We start from the raw sequence: 13,757 nt of genomic DNA on the forward strand, positions 1-13,757 counted from the left end.
GGCTAACTAGGCGCTTCACAAACTTGCTTCCTTCCCTAAGGTCGCACCTGAGCAGCCCCGCCAAACCACTGTCGCCAAATCGTAAAACCATGCATTGAAATCTCCTTTTCAGCTCACGTGTGTGTGAGCATAGGCTGCCGCGTGGAGAAAACAGTAGGCGGGAAGTAGAAACACTTATTCTTGAGTGGGAAAAAATGGGGATTTGGTAGCCAAGCAAAAAATGTAATCACGAAAACTCGAATATCACCAACACATTAAGGGTAGCTCTGTGGAAAAAATAATGCAAACAAGATGCTTTTCTTTTATATCACGCGAGGGGAATTGAAGGAGAATGCTAAATTAGGAATCCGTAGAGTCTGGCTGTGGCCGGTCTTTTTAAGCCCGGATTTCTTCCTTTATCATGTAAGTACTATTTAACCCCTGCCTTACTAGGTTAGTGTGGAAGAGCTATACAATATTCCATAGAAACATGTACAACCTGCATTTGCAAAAGTAGTATTATTAGCCCTTCAGAATTTGAAAAATAAACAATGTCCCAAAATCCAGAGGAAACAAGCTCGAATGTGTGTGTGTGTGTGTGTGTGTGTGTGTTACAAGTTATAGTCCTAATTGTTTTTTACTTATACTGTGGATCTATTCATTAATTCGTTCATTCAACAAAATTTGACTATGCGCATGTTTTATATCTGGCACTAATCTAGGTGAACGAGAGAGAGAAAGGGTCTCGCCCTTACATATCTTACAGTCGGTGCAGCCACAGACGAAGAGGTATAAGTGTAATTCCAAGTGATAACAGCACCATTGAGGAAAAACGAGAACTAGAGAATGATGGGGTGTAGCCAAGGGTGTCCCCCCCCACCCCAGAAGATGACATTAATGCAGGGACCGTGCCCAGCGCAGTCTGCCATCCCCGACAGCATTTAGACAGTGCTAGTTCTCGACAGGTGTTCGTAAAGTGCCGTTAAACACACGTTTATCGTATCCGTGAATACACGTGCTTGCGTGTGCTCTGCTGGGGGTTCGACGACTGTCACTGTATTTCGACCATGACTTGGTCCTTCACCTTCTCAAAGCAGAAGACCAGTATTTCTTAGCATTTTCTGACAATCATCTGAAAATGCTAGCAGAGTGAAGGCCTTTGAAAGCCAATGCAAGGGTAGCATTGCCCGTCAGAAAGTTTGTATAAACAATCTCATAATAAAATAGGTGAGGGCCCGAAAAGCTGACTGGCTTGGATGGCCTCAAGACACAATACGAGACTCAGAACCCAGGACTGCTAAGTTCTTCCACCTCTACCAAATAATTTGAAAAACTTCCAAGAATTATATAGAAAAAAGTACAGGACCAAGGAGTCAAGTGAGCATTAACTCACTAGCACAGGATGAACCGTCTGCCGCAAAAATCATCTTTTACGAAATGCCAGTCTCCGAACGAGTCCAATGCAGCGCCAATGTGAACTTTACACCCACTTTCCATTCTTTCCCCAAAACCCTCAGCTGGAAAGACTCCTATGAGATCAACCTAGTGAACTGTCTCCCTAGTGAAATGTCTCCTCGAGGGCCCCATCGTTCCAGGAACTGGGAGCCCAAGAGGAGACAGTGTAGACTCTTAGACCAATGTTCTCCTTTTTTTCTTGTCAGAGTCAAGAGTGCAGATTCACTCAAATAGGATCATGTCCAACACGTCTCACTGAGGAGTTTTTAGGATCTTAAAAAATAGCAAAAGGGAATGACGATAACCAGGGAAACACTGGAGATGCTGGCGGTGGATCGACTCAAGCCTGCCGTCAGAAGGCGCTGACAGTCAACGGTGTTATTGGACTTGGGTCTGGGTAACACTCAGGCTCTGGTCTGTCTTAGAGGCACTGATGTACATATGTGACTGAATACGTAACTGAGAAGTCGGGTTGAGGAACAGAAAAAGGGAGTTCAAACATTTCCCCGTCCCAACGCCTAGCGTAGATCATGTCCAAAGCACGACCAGTACCAGTGAATAACAGACTCATAAAAACAGCCTAGATGAGAATGACCCGTTTGGAACACCTTGTCCCCCCGCCGCCTCCCCACATGGACGGGCTCCAGGGCATGAGTGTCCCCTGCAATGTGCTAATGCTCTCCTGCGGGAGCAGTGACGGGTCCGCTTCCACTGCCACGTGGCGAGGCTGCTCCATGAGCTATGCACTCGACGGCCTGAGCTTTCTTGTTCTGGGGTCGCCCCGGTTCAGCTGACTTACCCACCCCTCTGTCCTCTGCGCTGACCTCGACTTCACTGCGACCAGTGAGCGTCCATGGTAAGCACAGCACATGGGATGTCGGGCACACAGAGGTGCCGGGCAGAGGCTTCACACACACACGCACGCACGCACGCACACACGCACGCAAACGCATGCACGCACGCACACGCACGCACGCACGCACGCACACGCACGCACACACAGGCACGCGGGTCGCCGTGCCCTCCTTTACCTCCACCCCCATTCTCAGCGGCCCCCAGAGTATAAATGGAAAAGCCAAGGTCCTTTACCCACTGCCTCCTCTGGAGTCCAGTAGCCCGAGGAGTCGCACACGCGCCTGGAGGAAGCCGAGTGCACATACTGACGGAACGTCCCATCTTCGGCGCAGGCGCCGCACACGCTGCCCGGGGTCCTGGGGAGATGGAGGGGGAGACGGGGGGACTCCGTCAGATCAACGCGATGACGAAATTCAGAAGAACTCGTGCGGATGGGGGGAATGGCGACAGGTAGCGAGACTCTAGGGGGAACACAACTCTCCCTCAACGCAGTTCCTTCTGGTGTAGACCTCATCTTCACGAATTCACCGTGACACGGAAAATCTCAAGAAGCAGAGGAAGTGAACGAAGTCGTAAAAGAGGCCGGCAGGGATGAAAGTGGGCAGCTTCCAGCCTCCAGCGCTCAACACAAAATAAGCGCAATCTGAATCCTTCGACACGAAACTCCTTTCTACGCTGACTCTCGAGAAGCCCTCCAAGGCCCCCTTGCTTTCTCCCACCTGAATCAGACAAGTTTTAGAGTAAAATTATTAGCCGTGTGTGGCCTCGTGTTTTAAACTCCCTGCTTTTTTAATCACATACGTAAAATAAAAGTCGTGTGACATGTAACACCCCCGGGCTCTCCGTCGTCTGTGGGGACACGGCCGAGTTCCTTATCATGCCCCTGGGCCCCTCACAAGACAGCTCCGTCACAAGCCTCACCGACGTCAGTTCTTTCGTGAACTTTATGTTCCCACCACCACGAACTGAACATCATTCCACAATTACACCACGCCCTTCACACGGCTCTGTGAAACGTGCTCCTCTCTCTCCTGCCCAACAGCCTTTCCAAGACCCTCCGCTTGGCAAACTCCTACGCCGCCTTCGAGGTCCATCCAATGTGACCTCTCGTGGCACTTGGACTGACCCCTGAGCGGCAGGCACTCTCTCCCCCCAGGGGCACCCACTGCACCTCCGGGCTCCTATCTGAGGGTGTCGCTCTGTAAAACAGAGAATCCTGGTCCCCATTCCCTCCCCTCTGCCTGTGAGCAGGTCCAGGCAGAGCCTGATTCTCTCTACGCCCCGCAGCGGGCACAGGGACCAGCCCGGCAGTCCCTCCAGGGAGTGTGGCGTATGGGCATCTCTGAAACTATTGGTACACCGATGGAGAGCTCTTTAAGCACCACGTCTGGGGTAACCAGAGCAAGAACGGGCGACGATGACAGCTAAATAACAAGGGGAAGTCACTCCGTGAGGCTCGTCTCTGATGCTCTAACTCTTTTAAGAAGCCCCGCTGTGAACGATGCAGCTGAGAATGGAGGCATGGAATCGCCGTCTCTCACCGGCTGGGGGAGAGACGTAGTATCTTGTAAGATAACTAGAAAAACAGTGCTGCTGAGGAGGGGTCACAGTTACGCTGCCAGCACCTCCTATACCTGGCACGGTGCCACCAGGCGCTTGTCCTAAGTTATTTCTAATCCCTGTAAAAACCCTGTGTTTACAGACCAAGACACTCAGGCTCAGGGAGATTAAGCAAATTGCCTAAGGTCACCGACGAGCTGCTCAGTTCCTCTGAGCAAGTTCCCAAACACCAGCAAGTGTCCAGAACTTCGGCGAGGGCCAGGCGGCGCTCGGTCCGGCCTCTGCCTGCCGTGGGCACCGACTGCTGTGCGGACTCGGCTCCAAACCCCGTGTCCCGGACGCGCCGGTCCTCCCGCGGCCGCTGCCCAGTGCGTGGTTGGGCTCCTTCCCTTCTGACATAAGCATCCCAAAGACGCACGGGGGAGGAATAAACAGCTCCCAGCGTGACACAATCGCTGGCCGTGTGACGTGAGTGCCCCCGGCGCGCGCGTGGGGAGGCCTCGGCGCCGGGGCCCACCTCGCGGGGGGACAGCAGGCACACGGCAGCCTCCTCTGCCTACAGGCTCGCGGCGAGCCAGCCCCGGGGTCTGCTCTAGCGTAACGCTCCGCCCGAGAGAGACGCGAAGGACTAAACTGTTTACATGCGCCGCAGAAACGGATGCGCCGCAGAAACGGATGCGCCGCTCTCGGCCTGCGCATGCGCGCGGAGGACTTCGCGCGTGCGACCGGAGCCGCGCAAGGGCGCGCTCGCCGAAGCACAGCCTGACCCACGTCGCACGGATACGTGCGGACTCACGAAGGGGGGACCGTGCGCGCGCGCCTGGGTGCTGACGACAATCCAAAGCGCTTTACAGGACTGTGGGGTCCAAGTGATGTCATCCGGGTTTCAAGGACAGGTGCCAAGATGTCAAAAGGCCGGGAACACCACTTGCACAAATGATTCCCTTGCTCCCTCCCCATCCTGTCGCTCCCTGTCCTCTGTCTCGGCTTTTAGCAAGACTGGAGTACGTGGAAATACGCTCCAGGGACAGCCAGCTCCTTAGCTTCCCCGGAGGGGAAGTGCGGCACACAGGTGATAAACAGGAAAGCTCTAAGTTAAAAGAAATAATACGCTCCACGTTCCCCACTCCTGAAATTCCAGTGGGTGCCCCGGATTCACCCCTCTTTAGCTGCGGCATCCTGGCTCAGCCCCGTGGGCTGCTCTATGCCTCAAATCTCTCACTCACATAGCAGGGGTTGTGCTTAGTGCAGTGGCTGAAGACGACCTTCGCAGGGAAGAGACCTAGCAGGACGCTTCGCACACAGAGTGACCACAGAGAGGACGGCTACCCCTGCGATTTAGAACGTGGTGGCAGGTTCTGAAAGCCGAGGGCCTACGCACGTCAGGGACGGGGTCCTGGTCCTTCTCGGTTACACCGCGCGCCTCCATCCTCCCACCAACCGACAGGTGTCATCTTTATACTACCTTCTCTCCGCTTCACAAAAACTTCCCTGGTGCTCATTTACAACAATTGCAAAGGGATGAGAAAACAAACAAACTAACTAATCTTAGACATGATTCTCCTCCATACGCATGTAGTAGGTGTCTATTGTGGCAGGCTAAGAGACTGAGAAACAGAAAACAGACCTGCCCCCAAGGAGCTGCTATTTGAGTGGGGCGGATAGAAAAATGAACAGATAATGGTAGCTCCACAAGACGGCAGACATTCCCGGGGTAGGCACCAGGTCCAGCAGGAGGCAGGGGAAGCACTGGAAGCGCCCACATAACCCAGTGAACCCCTGATGGATAGCTTGCCGCCCGCCCGCCCCCAGAACTGCCTGGAGGAACCCGTCCCTCCCCTCCAGCCCCCTGTGCAAGTAGCAAGCCTCTGTCCCAACCTTACACCAAGGAGGAATGGCTGGCCTGGACAGGTGGCAAATGCCATCTCAATTTTGTCAGTTCGCCTTTATCATATCTGTCAACCTTTACACAGCTCCCGGAAGCCTGCCAGATGTGACATTTCGAAAGAAACATCTGATAGGCCCCTCGCCACGGAGCGAGCACACGCAACGAGCCTCTCGCCACAGAAGGTGAGGACTGAGCAGGGCGGAGGAGGCGGCCCTCGGCAGCTGTGCGCCTGGTCAGACTTCCAACCCCAGGCTGCGAGAACGCATCCTTCCCCTTGCGCGTAAGAAATGCCACGGAGGAAGGACAGCAGCTCGGCCAGGGCCAGTGCCTTTCTCACCCGTCATACACGACTCCACTGATCGGAGGCAGCCAGTGGATCGTGAGGGACTTGTCGGTCTGCCCGACGACCATGGGCGGGATGGGAATGGGGGTGGGCTTCCGGCTTTCACTCCACTGTTGGTATACAAGGTCCAGATAGCAGTGCATTCGGGCCACCTGGTTAGGAGTGAAGCTGTCAGTGCAGTCGTCATCTGTGAAGACAGAAAAGAGAACAGGGGAGATGGAGATTTTAACCTGCAAAACCCACCAAGGCAGGGATCAATTCCGCCTGTTCACGCCCGAGTCACCAGCTCCTAACGACACACCCCGCGCCCGTTAGGCTCCGTAAACGCCTGTCGAACGAACGAATGTGTTCTGCTCCAGCAGGTGTCTAAGCTGGGAGTGGGAAAGAGAAGGCAGAGAGCAGCACCTGCTTCTCCCTAAGGCAGGGTCCTTGGCTGGGTTTGGCCCAGGGTGAGCCCAGGGGTCCGACGCCCCTCTGAGCGGATGGCTGCTGACTCAGGAAGCCACAAGATGGCAGTGTTTCAGCACGTGGCCTTTTTATGTGGGAACACTGGTGGAGTTGCAGACACCTGCTTTATGCCCAGTAAATCTGGCCAGGATTAGTGAGGACTCAGCGGGGACGCTCAAGGGAGAGAGAGCACCAAAATGTCAAGGAGGCAACAAGACCGGGCATGGTGGTCCCGACATGACTTCAGGAGCTTGCAAAATCTCCCTAGTAGCGTTAGAAAGCGAGTTATCTTAGTTTTAGAGCCTTTTTCAATGAAAGCACATCATATACGGCCGCTTGCTTGCTAAAAGTTCCCTCTGCCGATTTCAAAGGCCTTACCTAAACAGCTCTGCCCCCCACTGTCTGGTCTCTCTACCCTGGCAAGGGATGCTGGTCCTCGATTCGACTAAATTGTACACCAAAATGAGACTTGGATAGGAATATATTGATTGATAGCTTGCAAAAGAGACCAGGTCACTACTCTTTCTTACCTTCAAAGGCATGACCAAGGTCCTATCGTTTATGTGTGTGTGCATGTGTGTGTATTTAGATAGTTCTAGAACTTATCACCAAACAAGCCCCAAAACCTTATAGAAAAATTACACCCTTTCTCTGCCACTCTCATTAAATCAAATCCGTTCTTTTTAGGAATAAATGATAAATTTGAGTCCATTATATATTACTCTTTTTTTGCCAGAAACATGGACGGTGTGAAGGGGCAAGGAAGAGGCATAATCCAGGACAACAAGGACAGGAAATATGGTTGTTCCCAAGGCCAAGAAAGCGTCATTTTTTTAACGACATGACACCACGTGGGGAAGCCCAGAATCAACGCTTGGCCACTGTTGAAAGAGGAGAATCTGATACTTTAAAATAATGTAGAATGAAAAGGAACCCTGAACTTAAAATTAAGCAAGGCCATTCCAAGACAGAAGCGTGTGTTTTTGTTTGTTTGTTTGTTTGTTTTTGTTTTTGTTTTTTATCTCTAGCGGAGGAGAACCTAGTCAAGAAGACCCTTGAAAACTTCAATATTTCTGTAAGGTCTTCAAAGACGTGACAAAAAAAACTATGCCGTGACAAACATACTTGGACCCCCTGGCACAAACGACTGCTTGATAATCCTCTCCAGCCCCCACGCCTCCTCTCCCCCAGCCCCCAAAGTCGCCCGTGTCGCCTTAATAGAAGGCACACACGTCAAGACCGTTGTGATACCTGTATAGCTCATGTAGTTGCTGAATGGAGCTCCCGGGAAGCGGGCGGCGCCACAGGTGTCATTGGCAGGCTCCGGGTCCCGGCACAGCTTGCTCTTGGGAGTAGGGGCAGTGTCGGCACAGAGGTCTCCCGTCTCCATGGACGGCGCCGTCTCCCTGCAGGGATCATCACAGGATTCTCTTTCACTGACGCCTTTGAAGACGTGGTAGAGTCCCAGGACATGGCCCACTTCGTGGATCATGATGTTGGTATGGCCAGGCATGCCATAATACGCTGGGTTGAGGACAACGCCGCCTGCAACGGAAGGTTCGGAAAACACCTCTAAGCGTGCGATGAAAAGCAGCCCTCTGATAAACAGTCTTCCGATAAACGCCAAATATCCCATTTCAGCCTCCGAGGCGACACTTCATAACTTCCAGGGGCATCAGCTCCCGTCTTCCCTCCAGCCCCAAACACCCTCTGGACTACCCCATAAACACGTGTTTACCCTCTCTCATGGTGAGTGCTGCACTGGACGCCAGGGGTGAAACACAGGCCGGGCGACATGCCAAGGCCGGGGTCCTCAGCCCTGCCTGCACGTGAAATCACCCACGGCGGTTAAAACGTGCAGATGTCCAAATGCTGGCTTACGCGGCATGCGGCCCAGGATCTGAGGACGAGGTATATGCCCCAGGTCGAGAGCCGCCAGTCTGGGCGACAGCACGTGGGGTTTGGAGCCAGGGAGACCTGGGTCTGACTCCTGGCCCCTCCACGTACCAGCTCCGAGGACCCGAACAGCTACCTGACCCAGAACTCCGGTTCGGCGTGTGGAAGATAGAAGGGCAGCACCCCTCCTTGGTCTGTGGGCGCTGAGGAAAATGACAGCTGCGTTTGCTCCTTCTGATTGCGCGACTGCCATTCTGAAGGAGCTGACAGCCGCTGAGACAAAGGACAAGTCCAGGTGGACTACCGTGAAACTCGGAATGTCGCAGACCTTACTCAGATTTCACCAGCTCTCGTGCGTGCGTGCGTGCGTGCGTGCGTGTGCGTGTGTGTGCGTGCGTGTGGTTCCATGCGGTCTTATCACAGGTTTACCTTTGTGCAACCGGCACCACAGTCGAGATGCTGAACTGCTCCACCACCGCTAAGATTGTCCTCCTGCTACCCTTTCTGGCAACACCCACACTCATATCCCTTTCTCCCCAACCCATTCCCAAACCCTGGCGAGCACTACCTTGCTCTCTAATTTCGTCATTGTGAGAATACTACATAAATAGAACCGCACAGCATGTAACTTTTGAGATTTTTTTTGTTTGTTTTGTTTTGTTTTGTTTTCATTCAGCATAATACTCTTGAGATCCATTTAGGTCATTTTGCGGATTAACACCGTTCCTTTTTATTGCTGAGCACACAACAGTTAAACTCCATTGTACTACAGATGTGCTTACCGCTGGTTTAAGCAGTTAGAAGGACACTTGTCATGTCTCGTTTGGGGCTCTAACAAATAAAGTTGCTATGCATAGTGATGTCATGGTTTTTAAATGGATATACGTTTTCGTTTCTCTAGGATCGATGTCCAGGAGTCCAATTGCTGGGTCATATGGTAGGTGGATGCTTAGTTCTATCGGGAACTGCCAAAGCATCCTGCAGAGTGGCTGCACCACTTCACAGCGACGTGTGAAAGACCCAGTTTCTCCGCATCCTCACCAGCACTGAGTATTAGCACTATCTTAAAAAAAATTCTATTAAAATATAGCCGACATACAATATTATATTAGTTTCAGGTATCCACCACAGCGATTAGACATTTATACACCTTACGATGCGATCACCACTCTAAGGCTAGTAACTGGCACTGTACAAATTCATTACAATATTATTGACTATATTTCTTGTACTGTGCCCTACATCCCTGTGTAGTTTTCATTTTAGCGACTATAATAAGTGTATAGTGATATCTCATGTGGTTTTAATTTGAATTTCCCTCATGGTTAATGATATTGAACATCTTTTCAAGTCCTTATTTTGTATCTGTATGTCCTCTTTGGTAAAATGTTTGTTCATGCCTTCGTCCATTTCCTAACTGGAATGTTTGTTTTTCTGTTGAGTTTTGAGGGTTCTTTATATTTTCTAGATACAAATCCTTCATGAGATGTGAGGTCGGCAAATATCTCTTCCAAGTCTGATGTCTCTTTGTTCATCTTAACTAAGTCTTTCTCTGAGAAAATGTTTTAAATTTTGAACAAGCCCAACTTATCAGTTTTTATTTACATGGACTATATTTTTGGTGTTATATATAAGCGCTCTTCACCAAATCCTGCTCTGAAAATTTTCTTTGTTTTCTTTTAAAAGTTCTAGAGTTTCGTTTTTTATATTTAAGTGTATGATCTATTTGAGTTAATTTTTGTACAAGGTGTGATATGATATTCAAGGTTGAAATTCATTTACTTGTGCCTGTTGATGTCCAATTGCTTCAACACCATTAGTGGACAATATTTATTGCTTATCAACATCTATAGCATATGTAAGAATATTACTTTTTTTATTCCTCATAGTAGTAATATATTCCTTCTCCCTCAAGTGTTTTTTTCTTTGATCAGTCTTTCTAGAGGTTTACCTTTCCTTTGCCTCTCCGTCCCCCCAAAAAACTTTTGGCTCTTATTTTTTTTCTAACTAATGTTTACTTCCTATTTTATTTATTTATTCCCTTATTTTTATTACTTCCTTCTGTCTTCATTCTTTTGGTTTAATATGTGAATTTCCAAAAAAAAAAAAAAAAAACGTAAGATGGATCTTATTCCATGTCATCAATTTATTTACATCTAGATTATAGCTCTGGTCTAAGACATCCTGAGTATTTTCCAATGTTTGCTCTAAAACCTCTTATTTGTATGCATTGGAACATTTTCACAGATCCTCCCCGAAGCCATGCTAAGCTGAAAGCCACTAATTCATTAAGTTTATGTTTTTGCTTTCTTTTTTCCCCAAACGCACTTCCCCAAACTCCCTTCGGTCCTCCTCTTTTTGTAAAACCGTATTTGGCCCCTACTTCACTTACCCAGGTGACTGACGGCTTCTTTGTCCCAAGGCCAGGTGGCAGCGCCGGCGAGGTCTTCCCTTACTGAGCTGGCAAAGTAGACGTTGAGGAAGTGAGTGCCGTTGAGCTGCAGCGTCTCCTTCAGCTCCTTCACACTCATGTACGCCCTGGAGAGCATGCGAGAGGGGAAGTGAGCACAGCGGATCCCACGCAGAGCGCAGCGGAGCCCGCTCGCCACGCTTCCGGCCAGCACTGCCTCTCACAGGGGCACGGACCAGGCCGTCGTGACGATCACAGCACACATTTGGGACATTTACTCCAAGGGAAATACAGCCTACCTCGTTAGCACTATACTATTTATGTGAATACTCAGTATTTGACATCGAACTCCATTCCCCACTCTACACCCAGATTCTTCCTTCAAGGTAAATCCAATGGCACTCCTCATTCTTTGCCCTGAGAATGACACCCAGGCCACGGTGAGAAAGGCCTTCCGGCTCTGTCCCCGGCTCTCTCCATCACACCACATGACCATTATTATGGTATGAAGACCAACTGAATCTTTATTTCAGCATATGCTTGCTTCCAGACCTTTTAAAGAGAAGTAGTGGCTAGGAAACGTGAAATAAAAGAGGAAAATAAGAGATGAGTGATAGATAGAAGAGGATGTCCTAAAGCTATTGCAAAAAATGTCAACTGTGCATATGTGTATATATGTGTGTATGTAATATATAAATATATGTACATATGTATATATGTGTGTATGCGTGTGTGTATATATACATATGTGTGTGTGTGTGTATAATTTCCTTTTGTAGTCTCTTTATCCATAGAAACTCTATTCCTATTCCAACGGCCTTATGATACCAAGTATCTTTATTGGTGGTCTTCGAAGGAACAGGCAATATTATGTTTGCACTTATGCACAGAATTAATAGTCTATTAAGAACACATGCCCTGTGACCCATAAAAAAGGAGACGAGCATTTGATCTCTTCATAAGCTCACATATAATCAAAGACCTCCATCTTCCTGACATCAGTGAAACTTAAAACTTTGGCACGAGCACACAGAGCCTCCCCGTTCTCGCCAAAGAGCTATTTTAAGAAGGAATGACTAACCCGGGGCTCAGTGGCCCCTACGACTCCCTGGATAATTCCGACGATGGCCACAGTCTGCCACTCCCAAGAGGGAGACGTTCTTATCGGAGCTTTAACTGGGCAGACAGTTTCCACGACATTAGCTGGAAATTTCCTTTACAGATCCTACTTCATTGTTGCTCTTCTGGTTGACAAGTTGCAGACACTGAGACCTCCCAGCCCAGAAGCTCACGTTAGGACATCAAGACCCTTCTTCTCTTGCTCGCTCTGCCCCAACCACACCATTGATGCCATGTGCTTAACCCACGTGTGGAGGCCCTGGCAAGGAATACCCAAGAAATAGAGATCCCAAAGAAGACTGCTTGTGTTCTTTGGAACAGGACCAAGAAGGGGAATAAAAGTAAAGAAACAAAACAGATTTTGCTACAGAACTGAAGATGTTTGGAAGAAAAGGGATTTGAAAAGTGCTCTTTCTGATTGACTTATAATATCTTGGAAAATAGTTCTCGGCCCCAAGAAATCATCCAAATTCCATGAAGTGATGTCAGATGCGGTCACAGGATGTTCCTTTTGCTGCTCTCCTGGAGACGCAGTGTTTTCTGGACCGGTGCCTGGTTCTCCCCGAACGTCAGTCACATCCCCTTTCCCTTTCTCCTTTATTAAAAATAATTACATTTTCCTGTATCGACAAATTGATGGTTTGGAATAATTCTTCAACGTGGAGATGTTTCAACAGGCCAGAGGAAAGGACCAGAGAGCAGGCAGATGGGAGAAGAGAGAAGAGAGAAGGGAGAAGAAAAGAGGAAAATGGAAAGGAACAGAAACGGGGCAGAGCGACTCTGAGGCCGCACGTGTGCGCAGCTGAGGCCCCCGCGGAAGAGAAGCTGCTGCATTTCTCTGTCTGTATCCAGGGTCCCGGTTAAAATCAGGAGCTGGGAACTTCACAGTCTTCTCCTGTTCCCCTCCCGCATTTTTCCACATCCGCCTGTCCCTCGCAGGGTTTACTTGGGCTATCTGTGTGTTACTGGCCTCTGTCTGCCATTGGCCAGTCTTGGCCGCCATCCTTCTGTCCTCCCTCAACCCAGAGGTTCCACCAATTTCCCTCCAAGAGGCCTCCTCCTGCACCGACCCTGTTAGCTGCGTCCACTCAGCCCTCTTTCCTTCCTCTCTAATTCTCTCTCCAGCCACGAGCCACCCTCCCAGATGAGAGTGTTTATGTCATGCTGGCGGCAAACTGGGTGCAGTTGCTCTGACTTCCAAACTCCCCAGAAATATAGACGGAAGTCGGCGAGTATACAGGAGAGAATACATTTTTAAAAGTCAGAAACATATGGAAATAGTCATTAACTGAATCCATAGAATCATGCCTTATTTTGTTGGAAACAAAGATATGTGTCCAGATTATTCCCTAAACCCAAAAGGGTAAAAATATAGATATCAGTGTGTCTCCTTTGCATGCCGAGTGCTCCGCCTACTGTAACCCACGTGCACCATTTCAGAAGTTAAATCAGAGCTAACGAAGGCAAACACGTTAGCTCGTCAAATAATAGGACAAGAGCCTGGCTCAGACCGAGGGTGGGGAAAAGTGGATATTATTCATAAATTCAGAGCTTAATATTCAAGGGGAGGTAAAATGACATACACAAGTGTCAGCATAAGGGTCACGAATGGACAAGAACTGAACCGTGTATGAAAAGGGAGATGAGCCACCTTAATCTGCTTGATGTCTGCGAGCAGCTCCCTTACTGCGCTCTCCCTGCCCTAGATTGAAATACTCACCATACCCTTCCCCCCGAGGACTCAGATCAACCAAGGTGAAGCCGAGTATTGATTTTTATTAAAAAAAAAAAAAAAAATTGTCTCA

General features: G+C 49.4%; 1 protein-coding gene across 1 annotated transcript in view; it reads right to left on the reverse strand.

The window, feature by feature from the left end:
* Nucleotides 1-13,757, reverse strand: part of PAPPA2 (pappalysin 2) — a 169,733-nt gene that overhangs the window by 98,278 nt on the left and 57,698 nt on the right. Inside the window, exons 3-6 of the mRNA XM_016154370.2 lie at nt 10,816-10,961; nt 7,779-8,072; nt 6,075-6,267; nt 2,524-2,645 (exon numbers count right to left, since the gene is read on the reverse strand). Coding sequence (XP_016009856.2) covers nt 2,524-2,645; nt 6,075-6,267; nt 7,779-8,072; nt 10,816-10,961 — 755 coding nt within the window. The remainder of the gene's footprint in view (nt 1-2,523; nt 2,646-6,074; nt 6,268-7,778; nt 8,073-10,815; nt 10,962-13,757) is intronic.

The sequence above is a fragment of the Rousettus aegyptiacus genome, unplaced genomic scaffold (genome assembly GCF_014176215.1).
Source record: "Rousettus aegyptiacus isolate mRouAeg1 unplaced genomic scaffold, mRouAeg1.p scaffold_m13_p_17, whole genome shotgun sequence".
Classification (NCBI taxonomy): domain Eukaryota; kingdom Metazoa; phylum Chordata; class Mammalia; order Chiroptera; family Pteropodidae; genus Rousettus; species Rousettus aegyptiacus.